This window comes from Lissotriton vulgaris, chromosome 8 (assembly GCF_964263255.1).
Source record: "Lissotriton vulgaris chromosome 8, aLisVul1.2, whole genome shotgun sequence".
NCBI lineage: Eukaryota > Metazoa > Chordata > Amphibia > Caudata > Salamandridae > Lissotriton > Lissotriton vulgaris.
In genome coordinates, this window is record NC_141696.1 from 564,747,036 (window position 1) to 564,762,032 (window position 14,997).

General features: G+C 47.2%; 1 protein-coding gene across 1 annotated transcript in view; it reads right to left on the reverse strand.

Annotated features, from left to right (window-relative positions):
- TM9SF2 (transmembrane 9 superfamily member 2) overlaps positions 1-14,997 on the reverse strand; it is a 395,116-nt gene that overhangs the window by 323,239 nt on the left and 56,880 nt on the right. Inside the window, exon 2 of the mRNA XM_086934380.1 lies at positions 9,519-9,586. Within this exon, the coding sequence (XP_086790506.1) occupies positions 9,519-9,586 (68 nt within the window). The remainder of the gene's footprint in view (positions 1-9,518; positions 9,587-14,997) is intronic.

A 14,997-nucleotide genomic window follows, 5' to 3' on the forward strand; every position in this document is an offset into this window, starting at 1 on the left:
ACCAACAGAACTTGGCCATAGCCTAACATAGGGCATTCCAGAACCTTCTGGTCCATTCTGGACCACTGAAGGGCAGCCTATATAAGGCGGAATGCGGGGTAGCCATTTTGTCTACCTGTGGAAGTCAGCTGGAGGACAGGTGGTAGCTGAGGGTGGGAAGAGGTTAGACTTAGGGAAACTGCCTTATTGGTCCAACCCACTACTCCCCTTTTGGTTACTTGTCCTGGCCCCGCTGTGGGAAGTTACTGGAGACCCTGGGCGCCTAGCTAGCCCCTTGTCTAAAATTATACAGGGACAGCTTCAGGAGAAGGAGACTGCAGCGCTGCGGTGTGCAGTCCTCTGCCCAGCATAGGGAGTCCAGAGACTGGTGAATTGTCCTAGACTGACCCCTACTTTGTAAACCCCTGGAGCGTTCTCTCACCTGCTGTGGTGGAGCGCCACTGAGGAGAGTAGCAGAAGCCAGGAAGAAACGGGCTGTCCTGCCTTTCAACCCCCCAAATCTGGTGCAGGGCAAGTGGCGCCGCTCTGGTGCGGAAATCGTGTGCCCCGAGGTGAGGAGTGGAGCCGGGGAAGTCTTCGGCAGTGTTTACAGTGGACCGGGAGGAGAGAGCAGCATCGGAAACACAGCGCGGTCTCCAGCGGTGAGACGCTGATCCTTCGCGCATGCTCCGTGGCGCCGCCGGGCTCCGTGAGGTGGAGCCGGATCAGTGAAGGCGGGAGCAACTGCTGAGGAGCGAGGAGCGCATTGCGCATGTCCCCGTGATTAGCGCGTCCCCGGCCAGGGAGTGTGAGGCTTCGTTTTCCCCCTTCGCTCAGGCGCCTCAGGAAGGAGCTGGCGCGAGCGGAAAGGGGGCCTTGCGAGTGCGCTTGACCCTTCCTCTGTCCCAGCGTCAAGGAGTCGAGTGCGCTTCACCATTCCCCCGCCCCAGCATTAAACAGGCAGCCGAGCTCACCGGCAGGAGGGAGTGGAGTGAGGCCGGTGGGACCTCGAAGGAGCCTGAAAGTGACAGTAAGGAGGTCATCTGGAGGGGGAAGGTGGCGCTAGAGCCTACAATCTATTGGTGATCCATTAATGGTTGTTACTCCTCTCAGCTACTGTAAGTCATAAAGTGGTGGGGAGCCTGAGGAAACCCTCTTTGACTGTGAGCTAGGAAGAGGAAGATATTGGTACAGCATATTAGCCATATCCAGTGACTCTGGAGTCTAGTTAACTGCACTATTAATGTTGATGATCAATTTAATATCTCTGAAAGTGCCTTCAGTGGAGTATAGGAGGAGGGGGCCTGCTGAAGAGGGAAAGGTTACATGTCCTCTTAGTGAGTTAAGGTTCAACTGTGGCAGAGGGGATGATATCTACAAATCTGGAATACTAGAGCCTTATCTAAAGTAAAGTGCTGGTATTATCTCTTTGAAGAGTCATAGGAAGCTATAATACAACAGGTTAAACAAGCACAGTGCTTGATGAGGTAAACTGTTAATCCTGCTGAATGTGGATTTGATATAATTGAAAGTGTCATTATTGATTATCTGGCAAATGTAATGCACCTTAGAAATTCTATTGATAAATTGTTTAGTAGCTTCAAAAGTAATTATTGATTCTAAGGTACAGGTTCTCCGAATGCAAAAGTGTGATAAGAATTCAGAAATACAGTGACTGCTAGTAATTTAAAAAGTGATAATCTGCTAGTAACGTACAAAGTGTAATTGCTGACCCTGAAAGTGATCTAAACTGCTTTTAACTTTTTATATGTGAGCTACTAATAATTGACAACAAAGAGAACATTATTTTTATATAAAGCAGTACGTATTTTCATATAATTTTGGTGTAGTGTTTTCTTTTTGAGTGCTATTGCGTGAAATTACTTTTGGGTGGTCTTCAACCTTTACACTGTGCCTCTGAATGTTAGTCTTGCCCTAGGCCAGGCTACCTAATTCCAACATAAAACATCTTGTGAAAACGAATTTATTGTGAACAAAAGTCGTTGTGAAATGAGTAGTGTATATATATATTTTTTTTTGTGGAATTTTGATGTATTTTTATAGTGAATTTATGTAGTGTCAAATGTGTTGAGTTTTTTTCAAACAAGAAATACCTAAAAATAATGAAATAAAAATTAGAAAGGTATGAAGTGGATGTACCGAACAAGCTATTTAGTGATTTTGGTTTGTTTTCCTCAATTGTGAGGAGTGAAAGAAATGTGAGGTTGGCAATCTTTTTTTGTACAAACATAATAAAAGAGCACAATGCCTAGCTGGAAGCAATTTCTCATGTGTACCAAATACACACCGAAGGGCATGGCCAAAGGACCCTCACAGTACACAGATGGTAGTGAGGGTAGGGGCATAAGGAATATAATGTGGGCTATGGAATGGTTGCATGGCTTGCCCAGTGTTTGTTGGGCACAGTTGAAGGCCATATCCCTCAGTTACTAAACATTAAAACAGAGAGCACAAGTTATGGTAGAAGGCCATTCTCTAGACCTAGTATATGCAAGGCAAAGTGGTAAACCATGCTCTGTTTATGCTGTAAACATGGATTCAGACTCTAATCATTGGATGCATAAGCTCAAAAAAATTATTTATGTGGTGGAATTTAAAGCGCACTTACTATACGAAGTAAACACCTGTAACTTCCAATCGGAAAGATTTTCTTTCTTTAGTAAAACTAAATCACCTGGATGGTGGATTAACAAATAAACTCTGGCCATGTAGTTTAAGTAAGGAGCATTCAGATAAAAAGCTTTCATCATTTGTATCCTGACGTTTTCCTTGGTTAGTCGTCAAATACCGGGTTTGCCTTCTTCACAAAAGCTTTCAAATACTCTTTCTCTTCTTAAAGGCTTTGTCATCTTTGGGTTTATATTTGAAAGTGGCTGTCTGCCACACTGCATCCTTTCCAGATGATTAACTGCTTTGCCTACTATGTGTATCCATAACTTTAGAGCGCTCGAAAGTCACTTTAAAGTGGTTAGAAGCATTTACAAAAAACACTATAATAATAACAATATAGTGGGAGGAGCTTCGTGCGCAACCAAGATGGCCGCGTGAGGACAGAGCTCCCAAGACCCTCGCAACCTCCCACGTCTATCCTGAAAATTATCCTGATTACATTGACGGGTTATTGAAGACGAGCCATAGCTGAGGCGATTGCCGTTGTCCAAATTTGAATCGGACTTCGGGAACCGGAATTATAACAATTTGAATATTACGGCCTGCCCCTCAGAGATGCCCGGAACTCGAGTTGGTACAGTGCCCGGTCAGTAGTTGAACAACAGCGGCATGAAGAGACGCTGACTTGTACTTTCACTTTCGTTTGAGGCTCCAGTCTGATCCCATCTGAGAAAGGAACTGCAACCAACGGACAGCTATTTGATGGCACATTGGGCCTAGACTGTCGGTGCCCTCTGGTTGCCGCTGTTTTGATCGCATCTCCCTGTGCAGCCGCCTTCTCTCGAGATACGCCACTTTGGAGGGCCTCCTGGTCTGAGATGGCGACTAGACCCGATGGCGACAAGCGAAAATCCAAGACCACTAGGCGAGGTGGCTACACCCAAACAAACAACATGGCTTGATATGCCCAATCTAAAGGATCCCCTGGTGGTCCGAGCAGATCACTAGATGATACTAAAGAGGGCCCGGCCTCGACGGCAGAATTGACTTTACAAGACGTCATGGGCGCCATTGATTGGATGAAGGCGTCCATCAGCCAGCAATTTGAGGCTCTCGCCCATAAGCTGGACACGGTTTCGATCGATGTCAACTTGATCCGTGCGGATTTATCGAAAACTAATGAGAAGGTCAAATCCTTGGACCTGAAAACTTCCAGCCTAACGGGTGATGTGTCCGACTTGCAGACAGAGGTCCGCGACCTGCGGACCTCGAACGATCTTTTTGCGCGCTGGTTAGAGGACTTTGAAGGAAGGGCCCGGCGTAACAACGTACGCATTATTGGGGTCCCGGAAAAATCAGAGGATCCGGTGGCCGATTTGTTTGTGGAAGATCTAATCACCAAACACCTCACTCCTAAGGGTCTGAGCAAGTTTTTCGCAGTGTAACGGGCCCACAGAGTACCGGGTGGTAAACCGAAGCTGGGTGCCCCGCCTAGACCTCTCATCGCTAGAATCTTTAATTTCCGTGATAGAGACGCTATCCTGCAGACCTCACGGATGAGTGGTCCTACCAAATTCGAAAATACAACTGTAAGTTTCTACCGGGACTTTACACAGGCAGTCCAAAAGCAAAGACTTGGATTTAAGGGCGTGATGAAAGTGAGATGGAATTGAAATACGCAATGTTATGTCCAGCCAGGCTGCGTGTGGAATATAAGGAACAAACATTTTTTTGACCGCCCGGACATGGCAGGAGAATGGCTCGACACTTTGCCACACCACCGTGGCCGGGAGGAACATTCTGGAGGAGCGGAGGGCGGCCAGACGGAGCAGGAATATGAGTATGGTTTCCGGTCCCTGAACTTTACCGACAACCCTGACTATGGTCCGATGACTTTTACAGTATGAGTTGATGCGTCCTACCTGGGAGTTGCAGGGCGATGGGTTGACTCTCTTCCTCCTCGGGGGTTCCTTTTTGTAGACTAGTTTTATATTAGGGCGACAGGTACACTGCAAGTTGGGGTGGACATTTAGTCTTATGCAGGGGTGCAGGGTGGGGGGGTCATGGTTGGGGGATGGGGGGGTCATGGTTTGGGTGTTGGGGTTTTTGCAAGACTACATACTGTTGTATCGTCTGACTGAAATGCCAAGTTCTGGAGAGGGATGGTTCTGTCTACATTTTCGGGATGGGGTAGGGGATTGACACTAATTAGTTGGAACGTAAATGGGCTGGGGGATAGGATAAAACGTGGGGTTGTGTTGCAATTGTTGAAACGTCTTTCCCCTGATGTGATACTCCTCCAAGAAACACACTTGATAGGCAACACTTGTCATGCCATGAATAGGAGGGGTTATCGTTTAGTCGCCCACGCCGGGTTTACCTCTGGGACTAGGGGGGTTGGCATCCTAATGAAGAATTCCCTCCCGTTAGATATTGATGCAACGGTTCTAGACGATAGAGGGCACTATGTCGCAATCACTGGTAGGTGGGCAGGTCGTACCCATTCCATGGTTTCTGTGTATGTTTCCTCGGGCCTGCAATCGACTACCTTTGCTGACCTTGGGCGAGTCATCCTTTCTCTCCCGGAGGGGATTTTGTTATTGGGTGGCGACTTTAATTCAGTGGTTTCTGGTAGAGAAGATCGACATCCGCCTAGGGACCTCACGAGTGCCCAGACTTGGCTCCGCAGCTTTATAGACACGCTGGGCTTGGTGGACTGTTGGCGGCTGTTACATCCCGCCCGGCACCAATACACCTTTCATTCGGGAGCCCATGGTAGCCTTTCCAGGATAGATTATGTGCTGATGCCCGCTGCACAGGCCCTCTCCGTCACCGAGGTTAGGCATCTGGCGCGGGGTGTATCCGACCACTCCTCAGTGTGGCTTCAGACGGAGTTACATGCGGGTGCTGAGAGCCGGGTGGCCCCGATCAACCCCTGGTATTTTCGGAATCCTACAACCCGTGCTGCCCTGGTGAAGTCTCTTGACCATTACTTTATGGAAAATGAGGGTTCTGTATCGTCCTCTGTCGCTTTGGGAAGCTTTCAAGACTGTCATTAGAGGCCAGGCGTTGTCTTTGATTGCGGGAGCGAAAAAACGAAGAAATGAAGAAGTCATAAAGATTGAGTCTTAGATTGTGGATCTGGAGTGTGACCTCGAGCAGGGGATTACCCGTGCGAAGCTGCATGTTTTGCATCTTAAACAATTGGAATACAAGGCATTGGTCACGGATGCGGCTAAGATGATAATTAGGGAGCAGCAGGGTCGTTTGTATGATGTTGGAGACAAGGCAGGTAAACTGATAGCATGGCTGGATAAAAGAGATAGGGCGAGTCGTGTTGTGCCGGTGATCGAGAGAGTGAGTGGTGAACGGGTGACCGACCCTGATGAGATCGCCCAATGTTTTGCGGAGCACTTCCAGACAGTCTATTCCCCTGTGTCAGAGCAGCCGGAGGAGGATTCGCATTTGTTATTACGCGATATCGCATTGCCATGCCTGTCTGACGCAGATAAGGAACAAATGGAGTCGTTGATAACGGTTGATGAAGTGGCTCTTGCTATTCGCTCCTTACGATCGGGGAAGGCTATGGGACCTAATGGTCTCCCTATTGAACTCTATAAATTGCGTCCTGACAAGATGGCTCCCTACATACGAGATAGGTTTGTGGAATCGCGTGAGAGAGGCTCCCTTCCCAGAGATCAGAGTCTAGCTACCATTGTGGTGATCCACAAGGAAGGGAAACCGAGGGATCAGTGTGCTTCCTATAGGCCGATATCTTTTCTAAATGCTGAACCTAAAATTCTCGCGAAAGTATTGGCTAATCGACTAATAACTGATTAGCGAGCTGATTCATCTAGACCAATCTGGTTTCATCCCGCACAGAAACACTGCTCTGAATCTCAGGCGGTTGCATGGTGTTCTCGCGAGGGCGGCGACGTTGCGTGAGCCAGCCATCTTGGCTTCCTTGGATGCCACGATGGCGTTTGACACTGAAATGGCCGTATTTGTGGGCTGCCCTCGCTAAGTTCGGATTTGGTCCAGGTTTTATCGGCTGGGTGCGCCTCCTCTATGAGGACCCCCTGGCGCAGATTGTGGTTAACGGGCGAGTTTCCAAGCCGTTCGGTCTGGGGTGAGGTACGAGACAGGGTTGTCCCTTGTCGCCTCTACAGTTTGCCGTGGCCCTCGAGCCCCTTGGAGCATGCATCAGGTGGGAGCCCTCGATGAGGGGTATTCGATGGTCCCCTGACTTTGAGGATCGTATCTCGCTCTATGCAGATGATATCCTGCTGTATCTAATGTCCCCCCGGAAATCTCCGATAGTTCTGTTCGATGTCCTGACCTCCTTTGGTAGGAATTCTGGTCTTGTTATAATTGGACCAAGTCTTGTCTATATGTGCTCTGGGGTGAGGTCCCCCCCCCCCTCTTCCGCGTGACTGTCCCATCCAGGTGACGCCTTCGGGGTTTAGGTATCTCGGAATTTATATTTCACTGGACCCTGTGGCTCGTTATGAGCAGAATTTGATCCCACTGTTGAATAGGTTGAAATTGGACGTGGCGGGTTGGCGTAAGCTCCCGCTTTCGCCGCTCGGCAGGGCAGCTCTCTTCAAAATGATGTCTCTACCACGTTTCCTCTATGCACTCCAAAAGACCCTTGACATAGTTCCGGCTAGCTATTTTCGTGCAGTGGAGGGTCTCCAGAGGAAGTTGATTTGGGACGGTAGATCCCGTATCACGCTCGCTAAGCTAACGCTCCCATGGTACGATGGGGGTATCGCTCTCCGTGACATTAAGCAGTATTATTGGGCGTCTCAGCTGAGCGCTATTAATCATGGCATGTATGGTCCTAAATCTAACCCCGCGTTTGCTATGGATAGGTGGTTGTTGCCTGGGGGTGATTACTATAGAGCACTGTACTCTAAGTCAGCTGGTAGAGATCTGTTGGGGGCCTACGAGGACTGCGGTGCGTCTGTGGTATAATGCGAATAATGCGATGGGATGGAAGGATCGCATGACTCTGGCGACCCCACTTTTCGCATCTGAGAGACTGGGCAACCTGTGGAAGACCAAGGGCTTTGAGAAGTGGGACCTGATTGGTATTAGTAAGGTGGGTGACTTCTGGGTCAAGGACAGTATTAAATCATTTGAGGTGCTGAAGACTGAGTTCCAATTAAATGATAGGGAATACTTTCGATATTTTCAGATCCGCCTTGCCTTGAAGTCTAGTTTCTCAGAGGGTGAGAAGATCCTGGAATCGTCCCCACTCGAGGATAGGGTGCTGGATGGTCATGTGCCAGACAGTACTATCTCCTTGATCTACAAAAAAATAACAAACGATAGGGCTGACCTACTGGTTCAGCTCCGGGACTCATGGACCCGAGATGGCCTAGAGTTGGACGACGAGGACTGGCAGTCGGCGGTCTACTCTCCCAAGGAGGTTGCGATTCCGGCTTGTCTCCGGTTAGTGCAGATCAAGATCCTCCACAGGACCTACGTTACTGGCCCACGAGGATGCGGGCAGGTTGGGACGTTTCTCCATATTCTCTGGGAGTGTCGCGATGTGACTGTCTTCTGGAATGAGGTGCACAAAATGATGGGGGAAGTTACGGGTGTTGCTCTTTTGCCTGAGGCCAGGCTTTGTTTGTTGAATGTGTGGGAGCCCACGGATCACAATGCGGCACAGACTCAGTGGGTGACCCTTGGGAACATGATCGCTAAAAGAGATATAGCACAGTTATGGGGGTCCCAGAGGCCACCTACAGTTGAAGCATGGAGGGAAAATATGGACTGGGCAATGTTTAGGGAGAAAACTGAATACGTAGCCCGGGGGCGACCCCGGAAGTGGAGCAAGATATGGGGTCCCTGGAACAGTCACCGCAGTGACATCTGCACTCCTCCCATGACAACGAACGCTGATGCTCCACTCTCCCCCTCACGTTCCTACTGAAGGATTATCATAATGTCGCACTGACTTGTTTCTCCCCTGCTCCTCCCTCTCATTGCAGATTACAAATGATTCTGTACTGCCTTGTTCCTCCCTCGTTTGAACCTGTATTTTGTAAATTGTACGTTATGGCCTAGTTTGTTTCTAATTTTCAATAAAAAGAAACAAAAAAAAATAATAACAATATAGATATAGCTTCTATGTGTAAAAAATAACAGTATGTCAGTTAAAATAAAAGGGGCACACAAATGGTGGGCAAAAAAAAGTGAAAGTTCTGTTGCTTTTATTTTCTAACCTGCCCGCCCCTCGTGTTCTATGTATGACAGACACATCAGAAATAGTATGTTTTGCGGTGCAAAAGACAACAATTCGGTAAAGCATAGCACTATAAATAGAAATACTATCTGCTGTTCTGCTAGTGAAAGTTTATCCATAGAGTATATATAACAAATATGATATGGGTGGGAAAATAGTTGGTGATAATTGGGAGTGTTGATGCAAATGCTCACTCGTCTTACCTCCCATGCTGGGCAACAAAATAATTACAGTCACAGATTTCTGAGAGAAAGGGTGAAGAATATTAAAGATGCAAATTTATGGCGTGACATTACATTTTCAAGGTCTGATTTTTTTTTAGGTGTTGGATCATCACACCATGGAACTTTTACAGGCACAGTATATTTTTCGTATTATTGCAGGACTTTGTGCCTGCTTCAGTAAAAAACAGTGACAGTCAAAATATAGTTAAAGAGGTGGACCTGCATACATGTAATGGCAGAAAAACTGCATAAGTTAAGTGTTAGCTTGACATACATTCTGGAAGCCCACGCTGCATGCAAGTGCATCAATTGATCGATGCATACATTTTGAAATTTGTCAACTGTAAGTTGAACTCCTCCTATTTTGTTTAAAGCAAAATATAGGACCACAGTCTCCTTCAAACAGAATAACATCCACCAGTACTTACGCAGTGTATTCATAAGGAAGCACTGACTCCACAGAGTCCAGTCTGTTAACGAATAATTCAATTTCCGACTGAAAAAAAGATTAAACACAAAATTAATATCATCTGAACAATCAATCAAAAGAATGGTAATATCTGAATAGACTAACCAATGGTAATTCAAACAACACTGTGCAAGAGCAACTATGTAAAAAACTCACACTTCCACTACATTTATTTTGGAACAAAAAAGGAAACTAAAACCCACGTGCCAACAAGTACCACCTAAGTAAGTAATTTAACTTTTAGCCACAGTTAACTATATTAAAGCCTGGAAAGTTCCGATTTAAAAAGCTAGAGTTCTGTTATCAGGCTTGACATATATGTTCAAGTCAGTTCATCTGAACTACATGGTGAAATGACAATCTTCTGCACCATCTGAATGACAGAACTGAAGCACAGCATGTATATCAAAACCGAATTAAAAGATGCCTACATCTCCAGTCTAACCATTGCCTCCCAAATTTTGGAATACTTGATCCTGTGCCACAGTGTTATCTATTTGGTAAAACATGAGTTTTTAATGACAAAATATACCGCAGTTTTTAGTTCTCACAGACTGCTTTAGCTGACTGATGCTGAAAATCCTACTGAGTACAACACCAATACTTGCAGTGGGCTTTGGGGCAGGACACTGCTCATCGTGGATCATCCTACTATTAAATCTCAGTTGCTTATTATTTGAAAGCTTTCTGTTCTCTAATAGCGTTTTTCTCTCCCTGAAGAATAGCTTCTCTACTAGCCTTTGGGTAGGGTGACTTGTATCATTACTTTCATTAAGGTAAATACTTCTTAGGTATGGTGTTAGCCAAGGCCCTTTGATTTCAGTCAAATTAAATCTATAATACGCTTACTCATGGGGCCGTCAGCAGTCTTCTTTACTCATTGGTCTATTGAGTCATTCATATTTTTATTTGACCCACTGCAGCATAAAGCATGGGGCAATTGGTAGCCACTGGCCAACAAGTGATGACATTCTGCTATTTCATGAAGAGCACATCTGCAAAAAGTAGTTCCTTTCGGGACCAGAGACCCAAAAAATATAGATAGTTTTTTCAATTTTTTTCTTCCTATTGGCAGGGGCTCAAAAACTTCCAAAATCAATGTAATATAAAATTCATTGTAAAACAAAACAAGCACTCTCAAAGTCAAAAGGTTAACAGCCAACACCAAATGGACTGGCTTTGCCAATGGTCGCTTCTATTGTTTTCAGCACTTAATGGGAGCATGTGTATTTTGTTTCTCTTTGTCTACACTCTTCTTATTGCTTTAACAATACATTTGACTTACTTTTCGGGTTGTTCAGTGCTCCTGTGTACAACAATAGTACTTCTAAAAGGATTTTAACCTTGCTTAAGTGTCAATAACGTATTTATTTATCTGTACTTCTAGTTTTATTCTTACTTCGTAAATTTGGCCTGACCTGTGGCTTTTTGCTTTCTCCTATGCAAATCGCCAGTATGCTGCAAAAGGTGCTGCCGTTTCATTCATGCAGCTTGTCTTCCCTCACTGTACACATCAGTGATAAGCACTGACCTCCCTAGTCTTCAGTACCCTTCCTTTTAACAAGGCCTATGCTTTTGACAGCCCCATGTTATATTGGGATTAGGTGAAATTCCATGGCCCTTATAGTCTCCTGAGCGATCTATGTGGCGTTTTACTTTGTGTGCAGTTTTTTTGTTTACATTTTTTTATTGATTTTTTAACATGTTCGATACAGTTAAACATTGGCAATGGCTTTAATCTTGAGATACATACTTAGGCATACAACGGTATTATAGTCTACTCCGATGCACATATACAGCTGTAGTCTCTCGCAGTTCTGTTAACGAGTCATGACAGCATGCGTGGTTGTTCTAGTAACCATCGAGCTGTGGTGCGGGGGTGGGGGGTTGGGGAATAGCCTAGTTGACATCACGGGTTCATGGGCTGTATCTATTGTTGTGGGTTCTAGGGGAGTGTCTTCGATGGACAAGCGTACTCGCGTGGCAGAGCTGGTGGGGTTGGCGTGACTGACGTTGGTTGGTTATTAGGGGTCTCTGACGGTTTACACATGTGGTGTGCTGGGTGGTCTGGTATAGGATTTGCACCCATTTCATAGATATGTGGTGCTTACAGGTGCCCTTTGTTCCCTCTTCCCGGATAGCATCTTATTCTGCTGAGCACCATTTTTTAATGGCTCCCGCCCAAGCTTCCACCGGGGGCCCTCCTGGAGTTCTCCAATGCATGGCTATGGCTCTCATTGTAAGGAGTAATAACAGGGACGCGAAGAGTAGCTGTACCATATCTATTTTTCGCCTCCGAAACATTCCCAGTGTGCATGCCTCCCCTGCTTTGACCCCTGGGATAGTGACAATTAATCTGAGGGTATCGTGGACATACTGCCAATAGAGTTTAAGTGTGGGACACGTCCAGAACATGTGCTGAAAGTCTGCTGCAGGGGCCTGGCATCTCTGGGGCATGCAAACTGGGTGTCTGGGTAGTATCTCTGCAAGCGCTGTGGTGTTAAATATGCTCGGTGTAAAATGTTGAATTGGATATTTTTGAAGCGTGCGTTTCTGGAGACTTTTTGGGAGACTCCAGGGCTTGTGCCCACTCTTTGTCGTGCAGTGGTCTATTAATGTTGTCCTCCCATACCTGCCTCTATGAGTTCAGCGGTTTGAGTGTTAGTTCTCGGACCGCTTTGTAAAGCAGTGTGACGAGGTGCCTGCTCACCCCCATGTGTAGTATAGTGTGTATGACTGGATGCGTCAGTGGTTCACCAGCTTTTGGGTCCCAGTACGGGCGGCTACTAGCCAGGAGTCGTGTAGGAGGAACTGTCCAGAGGGAACATTGTATTTGTCTACTAATTGCTCATAGGGTCGTAGTTGGTCTCCTTCAAATAGGGACTCCTATTCCGTTAGTGAGCTGTCTGTCCAGCCCTGCAGTGTTCTCGCCGTGTAGTGACCCTCACAGTGTGGAAACCACACTAGTGGGAGTAATAGGGAATATGGTGGCTTCTCTTTGGACATGCGGTGTATGCGCAGCATGCAGGCGCGAGCCACCGATACTTGTAATGGATACGTGCGTTGGGGTTTCGTGCCGAGTAGCAACAGGCGTCGGTTCATCGGTAGGGTGATCTGATCTGTGTCGGAGCTTGTTTCACCCATGTACCGTTCTGCTGTCCAGTGTGAGAGCCACTGGAGCTGTGCCACCAGGAAGTAGCCTTCAAAAATCGGAGCTCCTAGCACTCCTTGATCAGTTGGGAGCTGTAGCTTGAATAGGGCAACCTTGTGTCGGCCCGTTCCCCAAACGAACGAAGTGAGGAGTGTGTCTAGTTCTCGGAAAAAGGGACGGGGTGGGATGTCTGGGAGGTTGGTGAAGTGGTATAGGAGCCGGGGGACAATGATCATTTTTGCTAGGGCTATACATCCTATGGGGGCCAGGGGGAGCGTTTTCCAGAACTCCACTGACGTTCGGATACCTGCCAACGTCCTGCTGTGATTACCGTTGTACATATCCTGCGGGGAGTGATACAATCGGACTCCTAGGTACCTAGGAGCAGCTTGGCTCCAGGTAATCACCTGTGTCCTGATGGTAATGCTCCGAGGGGTTAGGTGAGGGCTCAGGTGGTAGATGGTGGATTTTCTCCAATTGACTTTAAGGCCAGAGACCTCCGCAAACTCTTGTAGAGTTGTCCAGATGGGGGTCAAGTTCGCCAAGATGTCACACACGTAAATAAGTAGGTCATCCAAGTATTGTGATACACTATGGATTGTGCCAGCTATCGGGATGCCCCAGGCCTCTCCCTCCTGGCATAGGCTTGTCGCCAGAGGCTCTATTGCCATAGCAAATAAGAGTGGGGAGAGGGGACATCTTTGGCGTGTGCCCCTCTCTACTGGTATCTGGGCTGAGATTTATTTCCCTATGCGGACCCTGGTGGTTAGATTCTTGTAAAGGAGCTGCGTGTATGCCAGCAGGGTCGGACCCGCACTGTTCCGTCCCAGGATAGAGAATAGATAGGGCCACAGGAGGGTGTCAAAGGCCTTTTCTGAATCTAGAATGAGGCAAGCCACTCTTGCAAACTGGGGACCTGGGAATACCGATCCACCCAAATTTCCCCTAGTATTTTGCAGCCTGCGTTAAGTAACGTTATAGGCCTATATGAGGCTGGAAAGTATGGGGTCACAGTCCGGCTTCGGAAACACCACTAATACCGACTCGAGGGAGCTTGGAAGTACACCCCTCTCTAGGGCATCTTCGAACATACCGGTGATTTAGGGGACCAGTTGACTCGCGAAGGCGCTATAGTACTCTAATGGAAAGTCGTTCTTGCCAGGAGCTTTGTTTCACGCAAGGGCTCGGATCACGGCTGAGACGCTTGCAGATCCTATCTTTTCATCAATGTCGTCCCTGCCTTCCGGTATTGCGGGATGGGTAGGGGGCGCAAAAAGTGGGTAACTGGGTGAGAATGGTCTTGGGTAGGGCCTCGGTAGGCTTCTGTATAGAAGTGGCAAAAAAATCGGGAGGATCTCCACTTGGGAGTATCAGGGGATCCCTGCGCGATCAATCAGCTCCGTGATGGGTTTTGTCTCTGTGTCTTGGCGGGCCAACCATGCTAAAAAAGTCCCAGCTCTGTTCCCCTCTTTGTGGGATCTAATCGCATGCGCCTTAAAATTGTATTTGCTCAGGTCCTGTAGCGCCTCCGTGTGTATAGTCTTGGCCTCTGCTATCTGCTTTATCGTGTCCCTATTTGCATTCCCTGCCCTTGTTAAGGTCGCTAATGTAGTCTTTGCGCGCTGGAAACGCCGCCTCTAGAGTTCTCCGGGCTCCCACGACCTGCTGTGTACACTGCCCTGTGTGACCACTTTAAAGGCATCCCATTCTAGAGGTTGCTGTCTGGGCATTTGTCCGAAAGTAATCTCGAATACTGCGCTCCTGGTCATGTCGAAACACCCACTTCATGTGTGCAGTTACTATCACTTCTTACTGTGTTTACTCTGAAGTTCTGTTTCTAGTTCTCGCACATTATTTTCTAAATAAGCTGCCACACAGAATGGTTTAAAACAATTGCATGCTCATGTAAACGTGTTCAGGTTTGGCACGAGGCTACTCGTTCCCTTAAATGGGATGGGAAGATAACTCCAGCAACGCCACTGTGGAATTCTGAATGCCTGGGCAGTTTATGGAAGACAAAAGGTTTTGATGAATGGGACCTTACTGGGATTTCGCAGGTTGGCGATCTGTGGGGCAAGGACGGAATCATTCCGTTTGAGACTTTACAGGTGAGATATTGGATGCAGGAGAAGGAGCGGTATCGCTATTTACAGATTAAACATGCATTGATAACTTCTATTCCCCGGGGGAAGACACCCCCGGAGGATTCCCCGCTGGAGGATCGGGTGCTAGATGGCCACCTCCCAACGAAGACGATCTCTTTGATATATAAAAAGTTAGTTAACCA